At 52.6% G+C, this 20079-nt stretch overlaps 1 protein-coding gene across 1 annotated transcript in view; it reads right to left on the bottom strand.

Annotated features, from left to right (window-relative positions):
- The window catches only part of KANSL3 (KAT8 regulatory NSL complex subunit 3), a 24335-nt gene extending 4404 nt beyond the window's left edge, over positions 1-19931 (bottom strand). Inside the window, exons 1-19 of the mRNA XM_009284779.2 lie at positions 19768-19931; positions 18825-18915; positions 18327-18512; positions 18050-18181; positions 17604-17720; positions 16897-16998; positions 16670-16741; positions 16262-16336; positions 15184-15341; positions 14219-14282; positions 13514-13714; positions 13073-13229; positions 11612-11689; positions 8119-8310; positions 6318-6402; positions 5183-5337; positions 4600-4712; positions 3752-3971; positions 3379-3512 (exon numbers count right to left, since the gene is read on the bottom strand). Coding sequence (XP_009283054.1) covers positions 3379-3512; positions 3752-3971; positions 4600-4712; positions 5183-5337; positions 6318-6402; positions 8119-8310; positions 11612-11689; positions 13073-13229; positions 13514-13714; positions 14219-14282; positions 15184-15341; positions 16262-16336; positions 16670-16741; positions 16897-16998; positions 17604-17720; positions 18050-18181; positions 18327-18512; positions 18825-18915; positions 19768-19856 — 2421 coding nt within the window. The 5' untranslated portion in view covers positions 19857-19931. The remainder of the gene's footprint in view (positions 1-3378; positions 3513-3751; positions 3972-4599; positions 4713-5182; positions 5338-6317; positions 6403-8118; positions 8311-11611; positions 11690-13072; positions 13230-13513; positions 13715-14218; positions 14283-15183; positions 15342-16261; positions 16337-16669; positions 16742-16896; positions 16999-17603; positions 17721-18049; positions 18182-18326; positions 18513-18824; positions 18916-19767) is intronic.
- Between the last annotated feature and the right edge of the window lie 148 nt (positions 19932-20079).

The raw sequence follows: 20079 nt of genomic DNA, 5'->3' as shown, positions 1-20079 counted from the left end.
GAAAAAAACCATCTGAGTGTAAGGAGGAGGCCCCCCCCCCCACTACCTGATGCTCATGCAGGTCGCAGCCTGCTTTTCCATACCTTGTGCAGCAATTTAACGGTGCTCCGTTAGCTATAATCAGTATTTCTGCCCCTGGGAGTGGAAAGGGTCAGACTTCAGGAAGAGAAAGGTGTTTACTGCCTGCTTACAGCGCATCCACCACCAGCAGCCGGCTCTGGACAGCGGCAAGGGCTGGAGTCAGAGCTCTCCTCGTGCCATCTGGGAGAGACCCTTGCCCAAAGCTCAAACTACGATCTCAGCTTGCAGCCCCGGTCATCGCAGCGTGAATCTTCGTGCCACTAAGCAGAAAACAAGAGCGTGACCCAGCACCAGCATCACTCCACACTTTATGGAGCTACTTTCAGGACATAACCATGCTGCAGGGGGGAACCTATACAAAAAGCCACGTTCAAGCCACCGTGGAGCAGTTTCTTGAAAAGAGAAGCTGAAGCTTGCTTGTATTTTCACTTTAAAGCCACCCAAACGCTCTTGCTTCTTCTCACTCTGCTACTCACAGAAAGCATTTGCACCAAACTCCCCAGGGAGATTCCTCAGTCTTCCGCCTCCCGTTTAATGCCCACGGGGGAAGGAAAAGTTACCCACTCAAACTGCATCTCAGCTGCTACCGGCATCGCCCCAGCCCCCAGAGTTTAAAAATCACAGCGCACAGCCGATGCGTGGGCTTCACGCTTCCTGCACAGGCACGCCGGAGCCGTCAGCTGGAATTTCAAAGGGAACCCAACCAACAACAGCTTTGGCTACTGCTGAAAACAGAAGAGTTTAAGCCCTTGGCGTTATCCCCCAAAGCCTTTTGTAAATTTGCTCTTTTACAGGAAGGCCTGCTAGATTACGTAATCCTATGTGCTAAAGGTACACACGAGCTGATGTCAAGGGCTATAATTAGTTACAAAAAACACACAGCTCATTCCATTTCCTGTAAAAGCCAGCTTTCATTTTGCTTTTGAAGCAACTCTCGCAGCCGGCCACACAATTAAGCGCTACCTTGAACACACAAGCTCAGCACCGTAGGTAAAAGTCACAGCGTACAATCCAATATCCAGTTCCAAGTGCCACCGCCTTGAAACGTTAACCCGTACGTGAACTCGTTAACCCTGGAGTTCATCCGTACCAAGTGTCATTACACTGCGGAGTCACTGTTCTGCTGGATATTTAGGGCCTCTCAAAGGTAACAAAGGACGTAAAGGAAAGCACGCCAGTTCCGATGGTTTCTTAAGCAGCCTTTGAAGAGCACAAAACCGGCCTCCAACATGGATGAGGAGTTTCAGACCTCCGACGGCGACTCACCCGCTGCTTAGGTGGGATGTGCAACGAGCGTCACTAGCTCTGTGTTTCTGAGCTCTACCTTAGCCGGCTCTAAGCTCAGCTCTGCCAATGCTCGCAGGCTCTGTCGCGCTAGCAAAGTGACCGAAAGAAACACAGAAAAGTCAAGGGAGGAAGGACGTGGATGCTCCCAAATCTGAGCTTTTAAACCAGCAGTAAACCAGGACTCTGCGTGGAAACTACCGGCCACGGTGGATGCAATGCCAGCTCTAGAGCAGCGCAGGTCAAATTAAGGATTTATGGCTGCTGCTGTTAATACTTACCCAACTTCCATCCAAAGGCTTCACCTTTAGGATAATACCTCCCTAAATGTATCTCAGGGCTTCAAGCAACCCCAAACAGCCTCTGCAGACAGCAGCAAGGGGTAGAAGCGTGCTCCCTGCCTCCACGATGCTGCCCGCAACTCAAGCCAGCCCAGCAACGGGGACCAAAACTACAGAGCTTCATCTACAAAGCGAAGATTGCTCTGCCTCTCCTACACCAGCTTACCTGCCCGGGACCCGCGTTAGTGCTATCAGAAGTAGGAAAATCACATGTAGGAGGGGAAAAAAACCCCACAACAAACCAACCCGGCCAATCTGGAGTCATCTTGGCATCCTCAGCCTTCAGTGCCAGTTCGTTAATCCCTGTTGGGAACTGGAGCTTGATCCCCACACTGGACGCTCCACACTTGTCCGACTGCCCAAGCTGCAGCATTTATCGTTCTGGGAGCTTGCTGACTTGTTCTTTGAACTACTTTCTCCCTGCAAATGCCTGCCTCAAATCACTACAGTCAGCGTGTGTTGGACAGTCAGTTATACCCCTCAGTATATAGTCAGGCAACCAGCAGCCCTTTTCCTGCAATGCCTCCTTCAGTCCCGTAAGGCAGACCCCAGGCCTGGGCTGCCCGTTTTCTCCTCCATCCCCACATCCAGGAAAGTACCTACAGGAGAGACCCGAGCGTTGTACAGCACGGGAGCTGGGACCACGGGGAAGCCATCTGAGCTCGGGTCAACCTCGCTGATGGCACATCACAGCCACCGCTGACCAACCGGCCGGTGCAGGGAGTCAGAGCCAACCTTTCCACCCTCACATTTATGGATCCATCTCAAAATTGACAGTGGTTTAAGACGGAGCCCGAGGATACATCTGCAGGAAATTTACCCCTTTTGCTACCTCCAGGATTTGGGGTTGAGAGGTCCACGTTACAGCACCCAAGACCGCTACGTTCACAACAACAAAAAACCCCTCTCCGACTTGGCATCCTGTGCTTTCGACTCAACCGCGCCAAGACTTAACCTAGGAAGCAGGAAGGCAGCCAGGATCCCTGAGACAGTACCTGGCACGCGCCGAGAGTCCAAATAGTAAGAGCTTTTCCTACCCAGTGATCCACCTCCAAAAGGAGATCGGTGTCGAACAGATACAACCTTGGAGCACACGCTCAGCACTTCATATATTGGTTTCAAGAGCACGGCAGTGAGAAAGAGCAGGAGCTGGGGACCTGCAGAAGGAAAGAGTACAGTATCCCCAACACCCACAGGGCCCAGCCTCACATCAGGGCATCTAATAGTCAAAAGCAGCATTTTCAAGGGGAATACGGCTCCAGACAGCACAGCCAACCCACTCTCCTGCCTGAACACTCTACAAGCAGCTTTCCTCCTCCCACCAAAACCTGTTACTGCCAAGAAAGCCTGGAGCTTCAGTAACAATTTCCATGCTGATGTCAGCTTTCGAAGTCTAGCTGGAGATTCCCTCGGTGCGGTACTAGCGTGGTATCGAGCACAATCGACGCTGCCACTAAGGGACACGAAGATGAACTGGGTCTCCTTAACCACCGCCTGGCGAGGCCCCTTTCTGCGCGGCCTCAGCAAAGCGACAAAGCTCATCACACCCAAGAGTTGTGACCAAGAACACTTTCCCCACGACAGCTGTATCTGCTCTTGACTACGATGGTCAGAAAAAGCTCAGAAGAGCAGCAGCGGGCACTTTCTCTACAGAGAAGATGCCAAAAATTACCTGAGGTGCCTGCGTCTGCATCGGCTGCTCCTCGAGCTGGGGCTGGACAGTCCCCATCGCAGCCTGGCTAAGCGTGGTCACGCGGCTGGGCTGCCCACGCAGCGTCACAGTAATGGTCGTTGGGGCCTTCAAGCCTAGAAAACACGTGAGCGAGACGTCCCTGAGAGATGGGGACTGCGGAGGTCACGTTCACCAACCAGGGGCCACATCAGAAGCCTCTTTCTATTAGAGGCAGCTGCTCAGAAATTGCTAGCACAGGCAGCTGTCCGTAGCTACGGCTCAAAGGCAAAATAAGCTTTGGAAATGCTGGTCTCAGGGTGATGGGGCGCTCCAAGCGCCTGCATCGCACGCCTGTCCCCCCCTTCTCCCTCACCTGCTGCCTGGTTGGAGATCTGAGCCAAGCCAGGGAGACTGCTGGCCAGCTTTGCCAGTCCCCCATTTGTCAGCAGCTGGTGAATGGCCGTGGGCTTCCCACTCGCTGAGGCTCCCAGAGACAAAGAGGTGGCAACCGGGATGGTGCGGACAATTGTGCCGGTGCCCGTGGTTATGGCACTCAGGTTCTGGATAGGCGCGGGCGTCTTCACAGCTGAGGTCTGGAAGGAGAAGCAGAAGCACTGAGTACCTGGAAGGAAAGGGGATGCCGGGATAGCACGGCCTCTCCCTCACGCAGAAGCTAGAGGTCTTTAGAGGTCAGAGTTTCCACACTTCAGTCTGGTGGCCACAGGCAGGTCTAAAGGCAAGTAAACTTGTCCCTTCCAGTCTGCACATACTCATTTCAACCTGAAAGCATGACTGGGAGAAACTGTGGCTCCACTTCTAACGAAGCCACCCGTTCTGAAAGAGGTTGCCTCAAACTGCAGGGATGGGGAGCTCGCCCAAGAGGTCACAGGCGTGCGTTTTCCCAGAAGAACAAGAAGGAGAAAGACCGCTGATCCCCCCAGTCCATTCTCCAACTCCTCAGCATTCTCTAGGTGGCCGCCTAGAAACAACTTCCCACCGCTCTGTTTCCTAGATCTCACGCCACGTACGGGAACCCTTAGCCCCCGGCACACCACCAAGGCTTGGATGCATCATTTCAGCTGCAGTTCACACCTACCATCCCTCACCTCTTCTGGTTCTGGAAGAAACGTGGCCTGCCTAAGTTCCCTCTGACTCCTACCGCTTTATCCTCCGTACAGCTTCCCTCCAGAGAGGGATCTCTGACGTTTGCAGGCTGCATACCTGCACAGGTGGCCCAGCAGCAGCCACGCTGGCAGGAAGGGCTGATGACTTGGTCCCGATGTCCTGCAGGCTGAAGCTCAGCCCTTGCAGCAGGCTGCTGGCAGATGCTGCTCCTAAAAAAGTAAAGGATAAAGAAAATCAGGCTTGAAGAATTCACCAGCATGCAATTCCAGGTCTGTCATACGGCGGGCGTCTGCAAAACTGTTCTTTAAAGGGCAGCGTCCCAAGCAGCCTGCCTCGAGGTCGGCGGGGATCCTACTAGCACACAGTCCAACACATTTCATTGCTGCAGCTACGAACGAGGTTAGCTGTAAAACCCGGGAGGCAAGAGGAGGTCGGGTTTGGTATCTCAAGGCATCAATTCTTACCAACGACACAAGTAACAGGTCACCTACTGCGCCTTCAGCCTCGCTCTATAGCATCCCACTGGATCTCTGCAGGCTCTGCAATAGCAAAGCACTACAAAAGCTGCCTCAGCCAAACCCAGAGCAACCAGGGAATGCAAGAAAGGGGATCCACCGAATGGTTTTGAACCTGGTTTACCTTTTATATTCACAAGAGAGACATGGAGAGAGGCAGGTACCTTGGAGGGTACTGGCTGGCTGGGCCTGCATGCAGTGGGCGCTGCTGGCCACCAGCCTGCTCTGCAGGGCATGGAACGCGCTGGGCGCCGTGCTGCTGGGGATCACAGCAGACGGAGCAGGACTCGTGGAAGAGGTTTCTGCTGCCGAACTCAGCCTACAAAGCGAGCAGAAGAGAAAGACTCCAGTTAACGATAAACTGCACAGGGCGAGGCGAAGATGGCTTTGACAGCGAGCTGTCACTGGCCTAACGCAACCCAGCGGGACTCCTGGAAGCGTAAGGCAGGGAGTTGACGAGCTACAAAAACCCAAAGCGAGAGAAGCTTCCCTGTGTCCACTGCGGCAGCTAGAACAAGGAGCACCTAAGGCAAAATCCATGTATTTCCAAATTGGAAGTGAGCTTGTTATATGTAATTGGAAGTGAGCTTGTTATATGTGTGTGCCTACCTAGGTGCTGCAAGGGCTCTGTCAGAGAATCATTAAGGTTGGAAAAGACCTCTAAGATTATCGAGTCCAACCGTCACCCTACACAAAAGCAATCTACCTTGCAGTGACACATTTCCCATTTAAAACCGACTTTCTATTTGAGAACAGCTCTTCTTCCTCTCCCCTCCCCGATCAGTCAGAGTCTGGTTCTCCAAAGCTTGGTTTGAATCAAAAGGAAAAAAAGTGATGTGAGAGGTCAACGTCAGATTCATTCCCCAAAAGAAATCCCTACGGCCAGTTAATCAACTTCGTGAACCAATACTGAGGCTTCTTTCCCCTCTCTTTGGAAAAAAAATGCTTGATTGTCAGAGGGAATGAAGGGAAGGATTGAAGACAACGCTGAATTTCTGGCAAAGACACCACAGTCATTCAAAAGACAGAGATAAGCAAACTCGGGTTTGGGAAACCATATAGAAATATAGCCCAACAACCACAATACCTTCTACTTCTGCCCATTTCTGCCATTCTCGGACTCGACTGCCGGCTGACAAATAGTTTTCAGGAGCCTGAGAGTCTCCTGCACTTCAGAAAATTCCAGTCATAAGCAAGATACCAGAAAGCTCCACAAGCAGAAATTGCCCTGTCGCCGTGCTTCCCATCAGCAGCCTGTCAAAAAGACCCACAGCTTCTAAAAAACAAAGTCGCACTCACTTGGGGGTGGTGAGCAGTCCTGACAGCTCCTTTGCGCCCGACACAGACTGGCCGACAGCCATGGGGACCGGCTTTCCAGCGACAACTGCAAAAGAAAGAGAAGAAACCTCACTCTCTCCCCTCCACGAGCCTTTAGGGATTCCCCCTTTCTCACACAACTCCCCGCAGACACAGCGCTGCAGGCCACGGGCTCATCCTGCTCACAAAGCATCTTCTCAAGGAAACCTCCGCTGCAGCCATAAACACACGCTCCAGCCACCGCGCTACGGGAGATCGGGTGTATCAAACAGAGCAGAGCTGAGAATAAAAACCGGAAAGCTGCCGTTGTGGAAGCGTTACGACTGACGGGATGGAAGGAATCGGCTTCCAAATCTGTAAGCAGTGAAATCTCAGGCCCTCACCACCAAATGCAAATCTCTCTCCTAAACGTTCTCTCCACTAATCCCCTCCTCCTAGTCCATCACGGCACAGGTCCACCGCCTCAACCGACTAATTTGGATCTGGCTGGTCGCTAGCGATCGATTTTGTAAGCATTCTTTAGAGACACTTTACAAAATACACAGGGATGCGACGAGTCACAATATTTGTTTATTGCGCCGTTCTGGGATACAACTGCGTTTGTCTTGCGCATTCCTCCTGCTCACACACGGTAAGAGGGAATTCTTGTTTTGGTTCATGTTTACTTCTGCAATTCATTTCCTTTCTGTGAAAAGAAGTAAAGTTTGGAAAATTAAAAAAAAAAGATTCCGGAAACCAGAGATTTTTCAAAGCTGCCAGAAGATAAACTGTAACCTTAAAAAAAGGATGTGTATTTCTTAGTTCATTTTCACAGTTCAAAACAACTGTTAAATTAACCAAGAGATGCTTCCAAAGGAGCAGAATTATTTCTCAGCTTTGAAAACCTCTGATTTCCTATCAGAGTGGAGACGCTGGCCTTTCAGTCCTGCACTGCATCGAGCGAACGCTAAGAACAAGCGACTGCTTTACGTATCTGGGGCTCTGCACTCTGACATGAGGAAGTCGTATACGCCAGCGTGGGCAGCGACAAGGCAACGTCCTTCAGGTACAAGGGTGACAGTAGCCAAAGCTTCTGGCCTCCTTGCAAAGGCTCAAGGGGAAGAAGACCGAGCACATCGCCTCTTCTTGGACTGCAGGGACCTCTGCAACGCTCGTCACAGTGGCTTTTCCCAGCCGCAGAGGCAGGAGAGGAGCTGGAGTTTATTTATACGTGTATCAAGCGCGTATTGTGCCAGACTTCAGGCCCGAAGGGGAACAGCAGAGCGGAGCACTCAGCTGATTCATAAAGCCTGAATGCACGAAGGTCTTCCAGAGGGAGGAACATCGCCGTCGTCCCTAAAGCAGGAGCGCGTTCCAGGCGAGAGCTTCGTGCAGGAGCGGGCAGCAGAACCAGAGACACGCGCGACCTACTTGGAGCAAGGGGTCCGCCAGGACCGGCATCCTGCTTCCAGCAGCGGCCTCGATGCCTTAGAGGAAGGCGTAAAATTCGCCTCGCAGCTCACAAGGCTGCGGTCGAGCGTTGCGCTGGAGCATGCAGTCCCAACTGCTATGGAAAACAGAGGCTCCTGCCAAGCTCCTACGTGCTGTCAGCCCCACACTTCCCCAACTGTCCCCAAGTCACTCACACCTTGAGCCTCCGTCTGTTTTCTGCAGCTAACTCCTCCAGAAGTAGCAAAAATCACAGCTCCCCTCCCCTCCCCACGCCGTGCCCCAGAGGAGCGGGTCTGGGCACAGCCGCGACCCCGCTCTCCGGTTAAAAAGCAGCTATGCAATCGCAACTCACTTTCTGCCTGGGTGGTGAGGGGTGCTCCGTTCCCCACGCCAGCAGCATCTCCGTGAGAGACAATGGTCACCTTGATTTTGGCTCGTTTGGAGGATTTGGTGCACTGGGTCGGGCTGGGGGTCTGATGCCTCTTCAGCTGCATACGCACATCATCTTTCTCAGCCCCTTCCGAGTGCTCTGAGGAGACTGGAACTAGGGGACACAGAAGTAGCTTTTTGAAAACTGATGGCCGATCCCTCGAGGTCAGTGCTGCTCCACTGTGCGCACCAAGGTGTGGAGAAGGGACGCATGCCCATGCACACTTCCACAGCTCCCTCCATGCCAGCTTTACCCATCTCCCATGCACCAGGAACCCACGCTTCTCCTTTTCACCACCTACGCTGACTTCTGCGTGCCCTAAGCTGCTGTCTTAGGGCCAGGACTTAGCTTAAGCTACTCACAGGCTAAGGCAGGACAGCGTATAAAGTCTGTCTTGCCTCTGCAGCAAAGAGAAATGGATGCCTACAGCGATAACACATCTCCACATAAACGCTTTTCATTTCAAAGCGCGGCATAATCAATCCCGGCATCAGGCCCCTCCAACAACCCTAATTTCCAGGTGAAGGGACGAGGGCGCAGAGAGTTGCAGAGCTGGTGCCAACGCTGGGATTAGAGCTCAGCCCGCCTCCTCCTCCGACACACCAGCAAAGGTATTTGTACGCCTGTTGTTCGGCACATCCCTTCCAGTGCTCGTAACCAGCCCTCCGGGAGCTGGGCTGAAGCGTACAGGTTTCTTAGAGGCACTAAGCGAAGCAGCCGCGAGCACAAAAGGTGCTGCAGCAAAGCCAAGCCCCCACATACCCTACGCTGCTCGGTACTAGGGGAGAAAAGCCGCGAGCTGAGATTTCCCTTCCGCACCAACGGCTCGTTTTGCTGCCATGTCCTTGACCCGTCACGTCCGTTTCGTCCTGCCTAAAGCACAAGCTTGCCGGGGTCAGGGCTATCCGAAAAAGCAGAGAGGACCCACGACAAGCGCCTCTGGGCAGCCCAGGAACAAAACAGGGTCACGAGCTGCCACATCCTGCCCATCCGTTCTCCGCAGGTTTCCCACCGCTGGCGTACGATCGTTCGGCCCCAGCCTGAAACGCTGGTGGACTGGGTCGAAACGAGGGCGCAGATCTGCCTCCCGCCGTGGCGTTCGCAGCCTGGCAGCGCTCAGAAAACGCAGCCGCCACCACGCCTGAGCGCTGCCGCGATCTGTGGCAAGGGGGAAAGGCCTTCGGCTCAAAGCTACGGAGAGCCCCCTCCATCGAGAGCTTCTGCAGACCACTGCTGAGCCAGCTAACTCCCTCTTTACAGATGGTCCTGGGCATCTAAGCCGTGTATTCGACAGCCTAGAGGCCAAGATGTACATACCTTTTTATTTATATATATATCTAGATATGGATATATTATATAAAATTGATATAGATGTGCATGTGTACATGTATGTGTACGTTCCCTGCGTATCACACCACCTGCATACCTCTGAACTGTGGGTGTAGGACAAGCCAAATCCCTAAATGTCAGGTGACTCCAAGCGTTTTGGGGCCGCTCTGGTCCCCAAGACAAGCGCCAAGCTTGCTGTGCTGCTATCGATGGCCGGACTTGTGGCTCGAGCGTGTTAACTCGTGACGCTCACGCAACGCTCCCGTGCCTCCCGCCCACCTGCAAACATGCATCGTCCAAATCACCGTCCAGAGAGACCTCATCAGGCGTGCACAGACCGCAGGCACCAAAGCCCCCCCCACCAAGTGCCACCAGCCAAGCAGAACAGTGCAACGGCACATGCACAGGCAGTGGCATTAGGTGCCCCTCAAAGCATCGCCGAGCAGTGACCCAACGTCCCTCTGTGTCCCCACCACGCGAGAGCGGAGGCTGCTTCTGCTCGTGCAGGGGCACGCAGACCCCTGCCGCGAAGGGGGCTGGCTGCGTGTTCGGCAGGAGCACCCCGCTCCCAAAATAACAGCAAATGCTCCCAACGTACGCGCCCCGGCTTCCTACCTCGCGGCTCAAGCAGCCAAGCCAACACAGTAACGAGCCCTGAGATCTTAATCGGCTTTTGATCTTATCAAAAGGCAGGCCAGGCTGGTGCCAGCCTCTCCACATCTCCCCACCAGCGGGGTAACATCCACTGCAGTTTCTCTTCCCAGCAGACGCTGGGTGGGAGGACTCCAGATAAGTGCAGGGCTCCACGTGCGCTCCCAGGCTAACTTCATCACACAGGGGAAAACAAGAAACAAGGCTCAAGGGAGAAAGAAACCTTTAAACAAGGCTCAAGGGAGAATTTAACACAAGGCTCAAGGGAGAAAGAAACCTTTAAACAAGGCTCAAGGGAGAAAGAAACCTTTAAAACAATCAGCTCGGGCCAATACTTGCCTCAGGAGCTTGTTACCACGGTTGTATACGTGCAGTTTGGACTGTATCTCCTATGTGTTCAGGGCAAGCAGGGAGCCTGTATCTTAGGAGTCTCTACACAGCATGCCAAAGTACCACCAGCTCCTCTGCACCCAGCGCTTGGCTCGTCGAATTAAAAGCACCGGCACTTGGGGTGTTGCAGAGAGGCAGTTCTCACCCACGTCAACGCTCTCAGCACCCTGGCGTCACCCGAATGGAGAACTGACACTGACAGCTCACGTGATGACACCGCAGCCTCCCAAAGCCTTGGATTTCATCCTCTCCTAATCCCAGATCCACACAGTCACTGCCATTCGAGACATCAAAACGCATCTTTAGATACGCTGTGGATCTCGCCCCTCGATCCCTAACCCTCAGAGCACCGCACACACTGAGGTCCACCTCTCTGCATGTGCCAGCACCCGACATGAGACACCACAGGACTAAAGACTGCTCACCTCCGCATGTCTCCTGGTCCAGACAGCATCCCTCTCCCACCACATCACCGTCTTCCCAAAGCCATCCCTCTCCCTGACGTCTCTGCTCTTCTCTAACTCTCTCTGGCGAAGAAACGCCGCTCCCCGTGTCTGCATCTGCCCCTTCCAAGACACTTGGCAGTCCCTCGTTTCTGCTCCCGCGGACAGCCCCTTCGCTGCTCCACGTGTTTGGGACGCTCTGCCAACCCACAGAGTCTCTCGGGCTGGTGTCCACATCCCCTTCTCAGCCCCAGCACAGGAAAGGGTTAAACTCGCGATCACAAAAAAGTCACCGCATCATCCACAAAGTTTTAGTCCATCAGAGCAAACTGGCTGCCAGACTACACGGCTCGAAGAGCAGTATTTACCCACCGGAGCAGGGAAAGGGGAAGAGCTCAGGAAAAGTTAATGCTCTCAGGTAGCCATTTGCTTTAGCTTCAAATACAGCAACGAGAAAGCAAAAAGCAGGGGGACAAGGGGACATGTTGGGCCACATCCCCAAACCAATGCAAGGGAAGAGGAAGACGATGAAAGAAGGTAGCAGAGACAGAGAGAAGGAGGGAGACAGAGAGAGAGACAGCGAGAAGTGAGGAGATACTCACCAAAGAGACATGAAGAGGTGCCAGGAGGAAGAGCTTTCCTCACCAGCATGTTTTGTTTCAGAAAAGCAGCGAACTGAGCTGAAATGAATCAGAGAGAATTACAGTATCACAGCCCGGCTCTGGAGGGGGACAGGGAACTCCAGGGACACCACTGCGACCCACAGACAGAGACCTCGGAGCAGGCAGGCAGGCAGAGAGCTCCGGACATGACTCATCCAGCCACAGGGTACAACGGGAGACACACCGATCTCCTCTCCGGACGGCAGCGTAGCACATCCGACACTAGAAAGGGCATCATCCCAGCTTTCAGAGAGAGCACACCTCAAAAGCATGAGCCCTCTCCAGCCCCACAGCCATCGGGAAAAGGTCCGGCACCCAGGGAACGAGAGCAGGCTTGGCTGCGAGAGGCACGGCTAGCTTGACCGAGCAGTTGCGCCGAGAAGCTGAGAGCAGCTGGGAGACCGTCAGCCAGCGCATCCCTGAACAGCTACGGCCACGAAACGCAGGCCAGAAGCCACGCTGCAGCAGCGCTCCTGACAAAACAAGGCGGCCACGACACACCCCACTCCACCGACCCTCCTCCTGCCTCCCGCGTGCTACCTAGAAACTGCCTCCCTCAACTACAACAACAAAGGAATAGATTTCTTTAGGCCATGGTCTGAGAAATTAAGGGAGATCCAAGCTTCAACTTCCCCCTGGAGCCTACGCCTGAGTTAGAGAAAGACTTTAGAGAATGTGGAGGGTCACGCTGTTGCAGGAGACAACAATAAGCCTGCTCAGATCTGTCTTGAGCAAAGAAATAAGGAGAGAAGGGAGGATGGAGAACTATTCCCCAGGTGCCGCTGATATCTGCCAGAAGGGATCATCATCAACAAAACCATTACCTACATTCACAGCGTTGACAATCAGACTGAAGCTGCACCGTAAGGTTTTTAATCAGCACCTAACAGGACAAAAAAACCCCACAGCTCAAGCTGGTTTCTTATTCAGAGCAGGTTTTCCACTGCCATTTGATGCAGGATGACTCTGTAATTACCCAAACCCCACTGTTTCGGTCACAATTCAATAGCCTCAACCATCTCCCGAGCACCTTTAGTCTCCCTCCCAAGCAGCCTTCAAGGATATGAGACACCAGTCAAGGGGCTCACACTCGAAAAAGAATTAAGAGTACAGCTACGTGGCGGTTTGGTCAGCCAGAGCAAGTGAAAATCCTTCCCGCTCTGAACAGCAGCAAGGCTCCGCAAGCTGCAACAACACCATTTCCAACTTAATTTCAACCCTCCACAGGCTGCTGCCTTCGGATGACAGTGACGGGGGACCGAGCTGTAGAGAAAGCTGCCACGGGGAGCTTGGAATTCAAGACAGGACTCAGAAGACAAAAACCTACACGCGTCAGGACAGATAAAGACCAAAAATCCAGAAGCTAAGAGGGCAGAGGGTGGGAAAGCTGCAGGGCATTACCTTGTGCCTGCTTGTGCGTCAGGACAGTGTCTGTCCTCTGCACCTGCCTCTTCAGCAGCTGCGTGGTGCCGATCTGGCTGGGCTTCTGGATGGAGGACACGGCAGCCATTTTAGTCTTGGGGCTTGAAGTGGGGCTGCTGGAGACGCTGGATAAGTCCTGCTCAAAGAGAAGGTACACCTCTTACCCCCACATTTCCCTAAGAGGCAGTCGTAACCCTGAGCGTAGCAGCACGCAGGCAAGAACGTGCATCCTTTTGCTGGAGCAGATCTATTTCTGAAGGTTCGTTTGCCCCACCGCCAGCCATCAGTCCCTCCGTATCCTCTCACCTCCCTCTTCCAACACTAACCACGTCTCTCGCCGCATATTTCAGCGGTACAAAAGCATCTCTTTACGCAACCTCAGCCTTCCCCAGCTCAAAGTATCCCAGAGAAAGCCCCCACCTCCGAGCCCGAAGGTGAGGCGGGCACTTTGGCTGCCGGCGAGGCGGGCCTGCTGGTTCTTTCCGGCAAGTCAAACGACAGATCCCTCCTGGTCGAGTCGCGCGGCTTCTTCTTCTTCTCAGCATCCAGGTCACGGGGATCAGAGCCCGAGTGGCTCTCCGCTCGGGTGAGGACTCCGGTCAAGAAGTCAGCTATTTCATCCTAGGAAGGATGAAACAAATAATTAGACTAAGTGGTGTGCAGGTCTCTAAACAACTGATCTTCACAGCTTGAACAAAAAAAAGAACAAAAGATTCCCAAAGGGACAAACGGATAAGGTTCTCTAGGTTTAATATCCCGCAAAAAGAAACCGTAAAACCTTACAGGTAGACCGTGGCTTTCTCATTAAAGCTCACACTCCTCTGATTTCTGACACACGGGAGAGAAACACGATGGTTTCTCCAACGCTCCCCAAAGTACTGCTTGCTTCCCCAGGCAGAGGTACCCGAAGACTCAGAAAACTGCTCTTTGTTTAAGGTGCGCTACCAGGACGCTCACGTCTCTCCTCCTGAACGGAGACAGCCACTTCAAAATCCCACTCAGGAGATAGATTACCTTCGTCCAACCAATCCTGGGAGTAAGGTTGTAACTTGTGGTCACCGAGACATTTCAGCACAGGGTTTTTTTGATAGATATGAAGTGTAAAAGGAAGGTTGCGGTGGTTACCTGGATGCACCTGTCCACCATACTCTGGGTCAGGCCTTCCGACTTCTTTTTGGCTTTGCTTATCCTATTAAAAAAAACAGACGGAAGTCAACCCACGTTTGGTTTTCCGCTTTCACACTAGCAACATCGTTCTTCACCGGAGAGTAAGATTCAAGCGACAGCAAGCTCGCTCCCTCACCCAGTTAGACACAAGAGTAAGGCAAGAGCCAGCAACGTCAGCTCTCAACTCAAGAGCACCGTCTACTGGAAAGATGAGATTCATCCCTCAGAAGCGCCGAGACAAACTTCGGTGACTGAGGAAAAAGGCCCAGCACCCCAAAGCATTTCGCAAAGCAAGTACGATGTTTCCTTCCCTTCAGAGCTCTGTCTTCAGACCCAGTATCGGAGTTTTACGTTTCTTTCTTTCCTCTCCTTTACCGATTATCCCTACTATAGATTTCTGACTTATACGATGCTCCAAAACCTCGTCTGCGCTGCCAGGTCCAGCTCTAGCATCAGGCCAACCCTATTCTCACACACGACTTGCTCAGGTTTTTGGTGCAGTTATTCTAAACACGCACAAGGGTGACAGGAGAACAAGCTCCAAAGTTTACAGAAACCTTAAGAGCTTCTTGCTTCCCGCAAGGCTCTTACAGCCTCCCTTACCCCAGTTCTGTGCACAGCCTCCAAAAGCTACCTATTCCAGAGCCAGGGGCGGCGTGAAAAAGGAAATACTTGCTCTGGTGTCATACCACACTGTACCCTGAATCTTTAACTTACCACTGGGAGAAACGATGCAGATTTGTCATAGAAAGCCAACCCTCTATCCAACGTACCAGGTTTTGAATAACAAAGCTGACCTTGACGGAGCATTTTTATGCAGTTCCCATCAAGTTTCAGTACCAAATTTGGGTTGGTTATTTTTGTACGCATCAGATCTTGCCCAGCGTTCCTGGGAAGAGAGTATCCATCTCGCAGACCGTTACCTGAGATTGTCATCTGCTCCTCCCACCACCACCATGCTGTTATCGGCTCGTATTTTCTCCCGGAAATCTTCCATCGCTTCGATGTTGCACTGCAGGGAATTCTGACCGATCACAAAGAGGACAGGGGTCTTCATCTCCAGGAGGGGATCGTCAACATCCTGCAAGAGCAAGGGGAACTGTAATCCAGAAGGACTGATTCAGGACGCAGAGTCTTCGGAGCTGAACACGGTTCTGAATCAGATGAGGATTTCCAAAAAGGGAAGGCACGTGCCACAGGGGCAGACAGCGCTTCACGTGCAATCCCAGAACATACCAACCGCGTCCTGAAAGGAGAGAAGTATGAATTGTGCGGTTCGTTTAAACATCTCGTGAGAAAGACTGACTCAAAAGCTGAATGAGTACACAGTGCTGTTACTCATTAACAGCTGAGGCTGATGCCCTCCCCCTCAGAAACCCTATTTCACTGCATTTTCCTCCTTCCAAGCTTTTGCCGCACAAACCCAGAGTAAGGCTGAAGAAGCGCCAACAGCGAAGCTTCCTGGGGCGAGCCCCCGATGGGATTTACACAGCCGTACCGAGTCCGGAAGAAAACTCTGCTCGAGAGCTGCACCGTGCTCCAGCAAACGCCTTTTATACAGATTTCCACTACCCTCAGAATCAGCCATTTCGTTAGCACAACCGTAACCATTCCCAACCCAGTCACACGCGCTGCTCAGCTAAGAAAGGAGCAACTGGGGTTCCACATAAATCAACCCGAGTCGTCATCCCTGGTGCCAAATGACACGGTTAACAAGCGACCCGCACACAAGACCCCAGGGAAGGAGCTGCAAGAACATGTCACAGAGACAAGCAAACGCAGGACCTCTCACGCCTGCTATCGCATCAAAAATCCTACTACGAATGCAACGGTCCCACCTGCTGGGCACACCTCCTCCAAATAAAAATCACACAGACATTCCTCAAAAAAATCTTCCAATTATCACTGGACTTCCAAGCCCGATTCTATGAAACAATCTAGGGAGATTAAAAAAAAAAAAGTACGGTTCTTTAAATGGCTCCATCTCCCTTTGGTCCTTACCCCTCTGGGGCCATCAACGGTGAGCAGCGGGAATCCAAGGCACACAACGGCAGTGACATACTCCATCACTGAAACCTGGGTAGAAAAAGCAACAATCAGCATCCTAACAGTCAAGCGCATCGAGGGTGCGAAGGCTGCTTTGCCAGGCTCCTGCCGGGCACAGAAATATCTTCCGTATTTAGACCTTGCTTTGTTGATTAAAAGAGCGGGGAAAAAACATTGAATGACTCAAATTGCTTATGCCCCCACGACCAGAAAGGATGTCCGTCTCAAAGCCAGGCCTTGGAAAGAGAAAAGGGATGGGAAGAACCCCCGGCAGCGCCTTAAACGCAACAGTAATTCAAATTTAACTCTGAACTGAAGCTGTCAAGTGGGCTCTGAGAGGATGCAAAGGAATCGGGTACTTACGTGACAGGCCACCAAGGCACCCGTGTTCCACCCGATCAGGATGATCGGCTTGTGGGAGAAGTGGTTGTGAATCTACGGGAGAAAGAAATAAAACAAAACAGACATGGATGGAGAAGAGGGACAGACAACGGGACAATGCACTGGGGTGGCACAGCACCTAAAGGCAAGGCGAATAGTTTGAAGGGAGCAGCAAAGGCTCCCCAACGGGCTCCGTCGCTCTTACTTACCTCCGCCACTTTGCCCCTCACCGCCCCGATCATGTGTTCGAGACACTGCAACACTCCCACCCCGCTGCCGTTGTTCAACAGGTGGGTGGCGATGGGAATGACCTGCGGTTTGAAAGGAAAGATCGATAAATAACGAAGGCATTACTGGGGACAACAGGTACTGACAACAATTAGCACGGACTGGAACCCGGTTTACGCATGAGCTTGTGCTTTCTCTCTCCCTCTTTCCCCCGGGATTCGCTTCTAGCTACTAAAAACGGAGGAAATGGAGAATTCCCCACAGAGACAACCTCTGCTACTCTCCTCGCTCCTATACACCCAGTATATCTGCCACATTAGGAGGCGTGTGGGCAGCTCTGTATCCAGGCAGAGGACTAAGGTGACCTGTAGTCTCTCTCCTCCAACCCCTTCCTACCGGAAGACTCATCAATCCTCAGTAACAGTAAGGATAACTAAACTAAATCTAAACTGCTGGATGATGGGTGACTTTGGTCAGCGAGAGACCCCAAATGCATCGGATTTGGGCAGCTTCATCCCCTGTGCAGTGTCTCAAACGGTAAACGCTGCAGGTGGCAGATGCCAGCCTCCGCTTTCGGCAGAACCAAGTGTTTTGGTGCACTGAAGGCTTATAAAAACAAGCTCAGCCGCTGCAGTCTAGCACAGCTGCTAGTTTGAACTTCCCTCCTTTCAAAACCAACCATACGAACCTTTCCCAAGCAGGAAAGCTGCGACTGCCAGAATCGGTGCCGCCGAGAAGTGGGGAACATGGAGTTGGAGGGTCCAGAGGAAGCAATCAGGATGAGGGGGGAACCAGGCAATTTGCTCTACAAAGTTCAACGAGAGACGTGTAAGGGAAAGCAACTTCCCTGCCCGAGACCTCGCTGCCCAGCCCGGCCTGCACAACGAAGCAGGAGGGATCTTGCACAGCTCGTTAATGGATCACATTTTCCCCAGCCAAAGCTACCTCAGGATAGTACGGGGGGCGGGAATGGGTCCAACAGGAGTCCCCCTCATCGAGCAAGTCTAAAGCAGGAGGACAAAGAGCCCAGGAAGCAAGACAGAGGTGGAAGGAAGACGACAGCAGAAGGATGGGAAGAACAAAGCCGATGGGAGACCAACCTCTCGCTCCCTGCAAGCCCCAAAAGGCACTCACTGGTTTATTATGCGACAAGACACCCACTGCTGGGTCCCAAGGTCTCTTCAGCAGCAGAGACAGAGCCTCGGCACCCGCCGCCCCCGTCTTGGCGGTAGAGGAGAGCAGCATCCTGTCGATCAGGGTGGGGATCTGAAACCAGAGGCCAGAAAGGACTGAGAAAACGCACACAGCCACTCCGCAGAAAAAGGATAACAACTCCATCGGCTTCCTTTAACGAGCTTTAGAAAGGGAGAACATTATAAGCGATAGCAAAGTCTTGCACTGCTTTTATCACCTTTCCTTTAAGCGTTTGCAGAGCATCCAAGTAAGCAGCCAGCACTGGCAAACTGAGGGTTTCCACTAACGTCGTGTGAAGCCACTGGATCAGTTTGGTGTCCCAGTTCACACTAGCCAGAGCTTGGCGGACCCTCCGAGCACATTTGTCCACCGCTATCCTCCTCAGGACTGGCTCGTTGCAAGCCTAAAAACCAGGACATTAAAAAGAAACACAGTTACGGGAAAAATCAAGCGTGCCACGTGCATCCCAAGCCACAGGAAAGTATCGGCTTGGGCAGCCCAAAGTCCTCTGGCAGCAAGCAAAGACCAACATCCTCACAGCGAGGACAAAATCATGCCTCAAAGGAAGCCCAGAGCTGCCTGTTTCTTAAGACTACACAACCCAAAGGCCAAGACTTTCATCTTGACTCAGTCGGGCTTTGCTAGGAAGGACTGATAAAAACACACACTGGCAGCGACTCTGCTGGAAAGCGAAACAGGGAGTAGAAGACCTTACCCCTTCGTTAGCCAAGCGAGCCAGCCTGTCAGACTGCAGCGCCTTGTGAATCTTATTAAATAGCTTGTTCTGGGCCATCGTCCAACCCGTCCTGTTGAGAAAACCGGAGAGGAAACGCAGGTCAGACCTCCAGGTCCTGCAAGCTGTCGCCTGTTCCCAAGGCGGTCGGTTGAGAAAACCGGAGAGGAAACGCAGGTCACTGTTACACAGACCTCCAGGTCCTGCAAGCTGCCGCCCGTTCCCAAGGCGGTCGACCGCACAGCCGGGCATCGGCTGCGATCGCAGCCTCAGGAACCGATTTACAGCTATGGACAAAGTGAGTTTCGCTAGTGAGGATTTAAGTTATAGGATGGCTCAATAAAAAACACCAGGTTTTAAATGTCACCAGGGTGTGTCGGTGAACGTGTAAGCATCAGAAAGGCAAGAGTAACAGCAGAAGCAATAAATGAGAGCAAACTAATCGCTCCTTTTAGCATCGGTTATCACCACGTTTCTCAAACAAACTGCCCAGGAAAAAAAAAACCACCAAACAAACCAACATTCCTCATAACGTCAAGACCATGAACTGGCTCAGCTGCAGTTCCAGGGAGGGTTTTTAATTTATACAGATCCTCACTTTTAATTTTTGACATCGGAATATGGCTGAGCTGAGGATCTATGTGTAATCTACCAACTCACTGTCCCAACCTCCTCCAAACAGAGGAGGCAGCTTCACATGAAGCGTGGGGGAGAGGTTCAACAGCGGGGCCAGCCTCTACCATTAAATCCGACAGCTTTCACAGCAGGCACACGAGGAATTCAGACACGAGAATTCATTTTCTTTGAGCATTATTCAGTTTAGGAACATCACCGCGTATCGAGTCGCACTAAAAAACCACCCCACACCACGCGACGGGCGGCTGCTTAGCGCCTGAATTTCTTTTCTCTGCTACCCCCGCGCTACCTGTTGATGTGTTCCTCCCAGTCGTCCGGCGGCGGAGGGGCGTCAGCATCCGTGCGAGCGAACATCACGTGGCGCTCACACTCGTTCATCACGCTGCGCGCCTTCTGGTTGTCATAGAGCGGCACGGGCGTGGGCGTCACCGTCTCGACGTCGATGGGGATATCTGCTTCGCTGTCAGGAATAATTACGCTTTAGAGAAGGGGATCGCTCACCTTGGGGTCTGCCGTGCTTTACAATGAAAAGTCCACCGAGCTTCATAACCAGGTATCTGGTTATTCCCTGTCTGAGCCCAGGCAGCTCCCCAAACCCCAA

The sequence above is a fragment of the Aptenodytes forsteri genome, unplaced genomic scaffold (genome assembly GCF_000699145.1).
Source record: "Aptenodytes forsteri isolate BGI_AS27 unplaced genomic scaffold, ASM69914v1 Scaffold444, whole genome shotgun sequence".
NCBI lineage: Eukaryota > Metazoa > Chordata > Aves > Sphenisciformes > Spheniscidae > Aptenodytes > Aptenodytes forsteri.
Note: the sequence above shows the minus strand (reverse complement) of the source record. Positions and strands in the feature narration are given on the sequence as shown.